At 60.2% G+C, this 8,963-nt stretch overlaps 1 protein-coding gene across 2 annotated transcripts; it reads left to right on the top strand.

The window, feature by feature from the left end:
• The first annotated feature begins 3,255 nt into the window (after positions 1-3,255).
• Positions 3,256-8,195, top strand: CDKN1A (cyclin dependent kinase inhibitor 1A). Of its 2 annotated transcripts, none has more exons than XM_038162752.1 (3): positions 3,256-3,360; positions 5,795-6,208; positions 6,923-8,195. In XM_038162752.1, exons 2-3 carry the CDS (start codon positions 5,803-5,805, stop codon positions 6,970-6,972), a joined length of 456 nt encoding a protein of 151 aa, XP_038018680.1. In that variant the 5' UTR covers positions 3,256-3,360; positions 5,795-5,802; the 3' UTR covers positions 6,973-8,195. The 2 variants fall into 2 exon arrangements, with proteins under 2 accessions (XP_038018680.1, XP_038018681.1); XM_038162753.1 differs by lacking the exon at positions 3,256-3,360 and adding an exon at positions 3,428-3,451.
• Positions 8,196-8,963: the final 768 nt, after the last annotated feature.

Genomic DNA, 8,963 nt, shown 5'->3' on the forward strand with positions numbered 1-8,963 from the left:
GGCTGAGTCACCCCGCGCTCCGCCTGCCCCGAGTGATGTGTTTGTGTCTGCTGAGGCTTCCACTCCCTTCGGCTTCTGCGGGACCCACCTGGGGAGATCCCCTGGCCATGAAATGCTCCCGAGGGCTCCCTGCGGCCGCTGCTCAGCATTCGGGCGCCCCCGGTGCCGGGATGGATGTTCCTTTGAAGGCTGTGAAATATGCAGCCGTTTAATGCGTTCCTATTTCTTCCAGGCATTGGGATGGGTTATTCAAGGAAGTGATAAACATGGATTCTCCCACGAACACACTCCTCCCGGGTGGGGCTTTGGGAGCCCTGGGGAGAGCGAGCCCGGGACAGGGGAGGTGACCGATCCCACACTGCGGCTATAAATGGTGAGAAGGAAATAGCCCATCAGCCCTCGGCGCTGATCCTGCTCCCGAATCCCGTGTCTGCCTTCCTCCTCCCTCTTCTCCTCCTCCTCCTCCGTGTTGTGGGATCAAACACCATGAATCACCTTTAGGATTTTCTATTTTTTTTAAAGTTCCTGTATCGCCGTCTTAATCACTCTTCCTCCTACCCCCCTCAGCCCTTTTTACTCTGGTAATGCCACTGCAGACGTGCCCATGGACTTCCTGACCCAGACCCTGACGCCATCCCTCTCCCCACTTCCCATTTCCAGTTACCCCTTGGCTGAGGTTTCCTCGGATGCCGGCGTGGCTGGGGCTCCCCTCTCCCGGAGGAAGGGAAGCGAGAGTGGAGTTTGCAGGAGCCAGAAACATCCCCATACCCCCATCCCAGGGTGTGGGGAGTGAACCCTCACCCCACCAAAAAATCGCTGAGAGTTGCTTTCCTAAGGGAAAATCTGTGTCTGATTGATTTTCTCGCTGGTTTAGCCCTGGGATGAACCCCTGGTGTCACTGGGATGCTCCCAGCAGCCAGGCTGGTCGGCTTATCTCACCTTTGGAATCCCTCAGTCTTGCACCAGTGGCTCTGGAGCCACTCTGGGTTGCAAGAGAGCCACTCTGGGTTCCTAACCTCCTTCCTGTGCCACTTCAAAAAGCTGCTGGTTTGATGTTCCCACTTCCTTCTATGGACTGTGGGGCAGAAGGGAGGAAGTGTTCTATGGAAAAAATGGAAAATGTTTTAAGCACATCCTTTGGTAAATGCAGCTTCATGCCAGAGGCCCAGGTGGCACCGGAGCTGCACTGAGCCGGGAGATGCCCGGGCTGGGGCGGTGCCGATTGCATCCCTCACATCCAGAGGGAGCAAACTCACACCTGCAGCTGGAGCAGAGCTGGAGCTTGGCAAGGAAAGGATCTGCAAGCATCCAGCGCTGCAGTTTCCTCTGCATGAGGCTCTGAAGGCTGCTCCTTGCACCCAGGAGCAGAAATTCCTAGGTGGAAAAACCAGTGACAGCTTCCCTGTCCCAACTTGCCCCCTCCTCTCCCTGCCTATTGCAAACAGAAACACAGGATGGATTTTGGAGCCTTTAAGTGCAGACTGCATCTTTACAGGATTTTTACAGGGTTTTCAGTGCTGTAACATGAATTTAGCATTCCTCATCCTCATTTCCATCCAACTATGCCTCTCTGGAGGCAGCCACAGGGATTGAACCATTGGCAGGCACCACTGAATTGGGCAAAGCTCTGCAGAGTGGGGACGAGTGATTCACACTTTTCACACTTTCAACACTTTTCCCACTGACCTTTGTCACTTGGAATTGTGATTTCCCATTCCCCATCTTCTTTTCACCTTTCCTGTTCACCCAGCTGTGCCTCTCTGGGAGATTGGACAGCCACCACTGAACCAAATTCCAGCACCCTGGCACAGCTCCCCGGAGTGGGGACGAGTGATTGTGAAATACTCCTGCAGCTTGTGGCAGGCTCCAGCTGAACATGCCCCAACACACTCCTTAGCTGCTCCGGCCAGTGGGAAGCTGCTGCTCCAGCTGGGAAAAGCAGGAGCGGTCTGCACACCGAGGGTCCTCCTCAGCACCTCAGTACCTGCTGCCTCCAGGGGCTTTTGAGGAGACCTGGCGTTCCCAAGGGATCGCTTTAACATGGCCTTTGTCACTTGGAATTGTGCTGTCACCTCCTTGTGCCCACGGGAACAGGTGGTGTTTGTCTCCGTGTGCCCGAGCCGTGAGGGGGCTGCAGGACACGGCCCCTGTGCCCCGCGGGGCTGGCTCCAAGGGCATCCCTTCCCTTCTCAGGCCACCAGGCAGGGATGGAGCCACCAGCCAGGCTCAGGGCAGCTCCTTCCAGGCCCGCAGAGTAACCCCAGCAGAAGCTGACCTGTCTTCACACCTTCCCTTGGATGCTAAGCCACAGATCCCCTCAAATCCTTTCCACAGGTTCCTGTGGACATGCACAGACTTGTTCCTCCTCCTCATCCCTGCCTGGACATCTGCAGGACTCAGAGCAGCAGTTCCTACTCAAAACACTTTTTTCCACCCAGAGTGGGTTCTGGGGCTCAGCTGGTGGAGCAGAGCCAGGCCTGGGGGAGACAATCCAGTTGGAGCGGCCGGGGGTGGCCCGGGATGGGTTGGGCAGTGCCTGGGGGCCAGGGGAGAATCATCACCGTGTGGTTCTCAGGTTGGCACCCCAAGGGGCTGAGCCACCCCTTCCCTAATCCATTAATCTCCTTCCTGCAGTGGCCCGGTGGGTGGGACAGCCTGGGTAGGATCAGACCCCCTTGGAGCTGGCTGAACTCCTCCATGTCCCAGCTGGAATGTGGCACCCCTGGATCCACTTCAGGGGGCTCTTTGTACCCTCTAACAAGGAGATCTGTGCATCCCTCATGGGCATCTTCCTGTCCCCTGACCCCTCTAGGAAGGGAGTCTCTGCATGTCCTCATGGTGGGGGGGTCCCTGCATTCCCTGATGGGGGAGATCCCTGCACCTCCCAGGGGGAGAGCCCTGTATCTCCGGGCTGAGGTTTCCTTTATCTCCGGGCTGACGTTTCCCTCTGGTCCCTGATGCCGGGTCCCTGCACCCACCTAGGAAGGGGTTCCCCCTATCCCCTGATGGGGGTCCCCCATCTCCTGCTACAGGGGGGCCCCTGCACTCCGCAGGGAAGGGGGGTCCCCGTATCCCCTGACACAGGTCCCCGCCGTCCCTAGCAAGGGGGTCCCGGTGCCCACGGTCCTGGCACGCCCGGGTCTCCCCCGGCACCGCGCACATTCCAGGGAGCCGGGATGGGAGAGGAGGGGGCGGTGGGGGGCGAGGAGCGCAGGCAGAACGGGGGCGGCTGCCGTGGGGCCGCCGGGGCGGGGCGGGAGGGAAATCCCGGGCGACGCCGGGACCGGCTCGCGGCTCCGCCCCGCCCTCGCTATAAAGGCGGGGGACGCGCCGGGCACCGGCAGAGGCGCGGAGACGGCGGTGAGTGCGGGCGGGGGCCGGGCGGCGGCCGGGCTGCGCTCCTTCGCTGGCCGGGGACGGAGGGCGAGCGCCGGTTTCCCGGGAAGCGCCGGTGCTTGAAGCGGGGGAAACGCCGTGGCGGGGGCGGCTCCGCCTGGGGCTGCGTCCCGAGGGCTGGGAGAGAGCGGGGGCCGCGCCCGGTGCCGGGGGTGGCAGCGCCGGGGGTGGCAGCGCCGGGGGTGGCGGTGCGGAGCCCGCCGGGAGCCCCCGGAGCCCCCCGGGGGATACGGAGCCCCCGGGCTGGGTGGCGCTCGCCCCCGGTGGCGGCGGTGCGGTGCGGGGTGCGGTGCAGGGTGCTGTGCTTGTGCAGGGTGCTGCGCCGTGCGGGGCGCGGTGCTGTGCAGGGTGCGGTGCGGGCGCGGTCCCACGGCCGAGCATCCTGCGGGTCCGGGCGGGCACCGGATTCCCCCCCCGCACCCCCGTGCCAGCCCCCCGGACCCACTGGTGTCACGAACCGGGCGTTCTCTCCGCGGGATCAGCGGCTTCGGCCACTCCCGGATGCGGGTGCCCCCAGCCCCTCCTGCTCGCCCAGCCTTCCCCAAACTGGTGTGACTGGTCCTGGCTGTCGCCGGTGCCTGGGGAGCCCCGCTGGGTGTCCCTCAGGGGTGCTCTCATCACCCAGCTCGGCTGGCAGGGGTTTTAACCGGGCCGTGCACCTGCCGCTTCCTCGCCCGAATCTCGGGGTTCCCTCCGGCTGCCGGAGCCTCGGGGCTCTTGCTGGGCAGAGGTCGCTGGAAGCGGCACCAGCCCCATGGGAGGGGACGATGACCCGGCCCCGGTCCCTCCCTCGGTGGTGGCTTTGGCAATCTGCAGCCATGAGTCAGGGCGAGGGTGTTATCTTGAGGCTCCAGGGTGGCACCTGTGTCGCGCCGGTGACCTGAGAATTGGGGACATCGGCTCGTGACGCAGGCGGGGAGGGCCGGGGGGTGTCTGGTCAGGGTGACGGAACGTGTCCCCCTCCCGCTACCTGCCCGGGCTTGCCTGGACATGCTGGGACTTGCCTGGCAGTGAGGTCACCCCTGTCTGTGCGCTCAGACTGCCCGGAGATAGGAAGCTGGATTTCTATTTTTACTCGGGGTGCTGAGTCTGAGCGCAGGGTGCCCACGGGGGTGGCCACAGGGGCTGAATGTGACCCCCCAGCCCCCGGGCCGGGCACTCCCCGGCTGCCCATGGCACGCTGGGTTGATGACGTGCCTGGTAATAGGATCATTGAATCATTAAGGTTGGAAAAGACCTCCAAGGTCCTCGAGTACAAAATCTGACCGATCCTCACCTTGTCAGCTAGACCAGAGCTCTGAGTGCCACATCCAGTCATTTCTTGCGTGCTTCAAGGGGTGGAATGTGGGGAAGACAATGTGGCCCAGGCAATCCAGAGGGGCCGCAGGTGCTGACTTTGGGGAGAAATCTTCCCTGCAGGACGCTGAGAAGTCACTTTTTGGGGAAGTTTGGGGATGGGAAGGATCTTTTGTGGCCTGGCTTTGAGAGTCCCAGATTATGTGGGAAATGGGAGCTATCAATCTTCCTTTTTTAAGCTGATTTTGTGAGTGTGGCTGTTGCAGCGGGGGCAAGCCTTAGCTCTGAAAACTCAAATCCCAGAGCAGTGCTGGCTCTTATCAGCTGGACTCGATGATCTTGTAGGTGTTTTCCAACCTTAACAATTCTGATTCTGTCTCGAGGTTCCTCATAAGTGGGGTGTAGTGAGGGGTCCATTATCCCCACATGTGTGTCAGGGGAAGGACTGCTCGGATGGAAAGGCTTTGTCACTTACTGGGAAGGTCAAGGCTTTTGGCACCGATTTGAAAAAAAACAAACAAGGTCTTGTTTCTGGTTACCCAACAGCTCCTTGCAGATAAGGGGGGTGGTTAACAAAGTGGTCAAGCTTGTGGCATGTTCTTGCAGTTGCTTGAAGGTTTCCTTACCGCCGGGTCTGAGTTCTTGAGATGAAGAAACTGGCCAGAAAAACATCCTGTTGCTTCACTTGCCCGTGTGCCAACTTGCCCTTGCCTGCATGGAAGTGGGGATGAGCAGGCTGGGCAGTGTCTGAGGACCAGGGGAGCATCATCCTGCCGTGGCTGAGGCTGGCACCCCGAGGGGTGTTGTGGGTGGAGCAGTGAGGTGCTGGATGCTCTGACCTGGCAGGAGCAGGAGTAGGAAATGTTGACATCTGCACCTTCCCCACCCTCCTGTCTCGCACTGGGCTGTGTCTGACCTCAGCCGTGCTCAAGCCTTTGCTAAAATCTCCAAAGTCAGACTCCAGCTGTGTCAGTCCCCTCTGGGCTGCCTCACTGCAGACCCAGCCCAGCTTGGCTACCGTGTGCTTTGCCCTGGTGGCCAGCTCTCCCCTGTGTTTGCTCCCATCATCCCAGCCCCGTAACTCGCTCTGGTTTCCCCGCAGCCGCCACGATGCCGCTGTCCCAGAGCAGGGCTGGGCAGACCCCGTGCAGCAGCAAGGCCTGCAGGAACCTCTTTGGCCCCGTGGACCACGAGCAGCTCCAGCATGACTTTGAGGACAAGATGAAACAACAGCTGGAGGAAGCTCAGCAGCGCTGGAACTTCAACTTTGAGACAGAGACTCCCCTGGAAGGGCCCTTCAAGTGGGAGAGGATCCTGGTGGCTGAGCAGCCGCCCCAGGAGGTGCACAGCCTGGTCAGGGCTGTCATCAGCAGTGACAGCAGGAGCTCCTTGGCCCACAGGGTTCCCCCCAAGGAGCGTGTGGGCAGGATTTGCCCCGAGGAGGCTCAGCAGAGCTCAAAGGTTTACAAGGCTGGTTCCCTGCAGAGCTTGAAACGTGGGCAGACCACGATCAAAGGTGGGTGCTGGGGGTTGGTGTCACTCCTTGAGGGTTTGGTGGCATTGATGTCATGGCAGGGACAGACAGAGGGGACTTGGGTGCCAGAGCCCTGCCTGGCTCTTGGGCGTGGAGAGGGGTCCCACCCTCCCTGGATCTCTCCTAGGGAAGCAGAGCCCATCTACAAAGGGAAAAAGGCCACCAGCTGGGTGAAGATTGGCTGCTGGGGTTTGTGCAGGGGACTGGCATTGGGGTTTTGTAGCTGAAGATGCCCCCAAATTCATCACCTTCAGTTCCAATGGCCTGACCCAATCCTAGAATCACAGAATATGAAGGGGTTGGAATGGACCTTAAAGATCATCTTTAAGGTCCATGGGCAGGAACATCTCCCACTAGCCCAGGTTGCTCAAAGCCTTTATCCAACCTGGCTTTGGACACTTCCAGGGTTGGGGCATCCAGAACCTCCCTGGGCAACCTGTGCCAGTGTCTCAACTGCCTCACAGTGAAAAATTTCTTCCTGTCCTCCATGGTCAGGGCCAGAAGTAGAACTGCAGATGAGACAGAGCAGAGATGATGCAGACTCACAGCTCTGCTCTCCAGCTTTGCGTGGGGGCTTTAGGGTGAAACCCACCCGGGCTGGGTTTGGGGTGCCCTCCCTGGGACACCTCCCTCTTCCTTCCCTGCTGCTCCCAGCAGGCTGGAGACACTTTCCAACCCTTTCCTTCTTCCTTCCAGACTTCTACAGTGCCAAGCGGAGGATCGTCCCTGCCCGGCCCCGGCCGTGACTCGCTGGGGCAGCCGCTGCCACCGGGGCGAGCGTGGCTCCCCCGCCCTGAGCTGTGCTGTGCTCTCCTGTAGCAATGTAGAGTCTGTAGTTCCCTATTTATGAGTTGCTCTGGGGTCCCGAGGGACCTTCACTGTGTGCAATGTAGAGGAGGAGCCCCCCGGTGGGGCTGGAGGAGGACTGAGATGGACCTGGTGGGACTGAGGCACTGCCCTGCCTGCAGAAAAGTGTCCCGTGCCCTGTGCCTGTGGGTCCAAACACCGTCCTTGTGCCATCCTGCTGTCTGGCCGTGGTCTGTCCCCTGCCTAGGGGCCAGTCCTGGGGTGCACTTGTGTCCCGACCACCTGGTGGCACCAGATACCTTTAAGAAAAGTCGCTGGTGTGGATTGTAGAGCCTTGGGACACCCGTGCTGCTGGCACATGGGGGTGGCCCCCCCAGCAGGCTGGACCCGAGCATGTGTCCGTGTGTGGGAGCAGAGTGATGTGGAGGCTGCTCCTTCCCACGGCTCTGGGCAGAGGAAGCTGTTCCCTGGACCAGCCTTCCTTGGGGTGACTCCCCGGCAACAGCCCCCGGGGACCAACACTGCCCCGGGAGGCTTTGGGATCCCCTGCCCTCTGCTGGCCCCAAATCCCACTTTCTTACCTTGTTCTTGGCTTGTTGAGTGGTGCTGCTTGCCCCCGTGTCCCTGCCTGCCTCACCACTGACACCGGGCTGGGGAGCCCCTGCTCTGGCTCTGTTGGGCTCCTCTAGGAAGAAGTCCTGCTCAGCAGCAGGGATGATGCTGAAATAAGGAATTGTGGCTTGTTTTCCTGGACTTTTTCTCTTTTGGGGCTGGCGGGGAGAGGACCCTCACCTGGCCCTGCTCTGGGACTAAGGATGGTCCCAGACCATGGCCTGGAGCAGAGGCTGCTCAGTTCCAGCACTGAAGGATGAGTCCCTGAGGGACTCAACACTGTCAGGTCTCGGCACTTTCATGAAGTTCATCTGCTGCTCTGCTGGATTTGGACTTGGGAAACTGGTGCAAGAAGGTCCCAGGAAGAAGAGGGACAGGGTTGATCTCCCACCTTGCACCATCATGCACTTTGCTGTCGGTGAAGCTGCCAAGCTCCCAGCACTAAATGTTTATTTATATTTAAAATAATGCTATGAAGTGTATGTGGGGAGAGGGGAAATACCTGTTTGTCTGTGAGTGTTAACTCTGAATAAACACCTGTGCAAAGGCAGTCTGGGTTCATGTGGGTGATGGGGAGCGGGGCCTGGCTGGGGGAGGGGGGTGTTCCAGGAGCTGGGGATCCCTCTTGGGGTGCAGCTCTGAGCTGGGGTCTGCTTTTGTGAGGGCTGAGAGGGACAAAGCCTTGCCACAACCTCTGTGCTTGACTCCATTCCCTGGGGCCAGCAGTCTGGTGCTGTCACCACGTCCCCAACAGCAGCCAGGGCCGCCTGTGTGGGGTATCCCTGGAGGCTCCCTGTGGCTCCTCTGTTGCCCCCATTGTTCCCCCTTCCCCAGTGTGACCCTGTTCCCCCTAACCCTCAGCCCCCAGTCCTGTGGTGCAAGTGCCATCAGCCACGGGCAAGCTGCTCCCCTCCCACACCCCTTTAAAGGGGTGCTGGGGGCCCAGGACCACAAGGGTGACCCACACTGTGGGATGGGGACACAAGAGCATGTGGTGGCACTGCTGGTGGAAATGTGCAGCGGCATTTCCTGGGTGGCACTGAGATTCCACTGGTTAACGTGAGAAATGACCTGATTTGCAGAGGATCCAGATGAAAAGAAAGCTGATGGCAATGACAGCCTCATGTCATTGCTCAGCTGAGGATCCCCAAAGCCTCTGCCTGTCCCTGGAGTGAGGGGTGCCATCCTTGCAGGCCCGTGGCCCTTGACACACACTCAGCCTTTGAGCTGCTGCTGAGTCAAACCCTACAGATTCAGCCCCTGTAATCTTTCCCCTTACATCAGCCCTTCCAACCCCCCCGGCTGCTGCCAGGAGCGC

This window comes from Motacilla alba, chromosome 26, assembly GCF_015832195.1.
Source record: "Motacilla alba alba isolate MOTALB_02 chromosome 26, Motacilla_alba_V1.0_pri, whole genome shotgun sequence".
In the NCBI taxonomy this organism is placed as follows: Eukaryota; Metazoa; Chordata; class Aves; order Passeriformes; family Motacillidae; genus Motacilla; species Motacilla alba.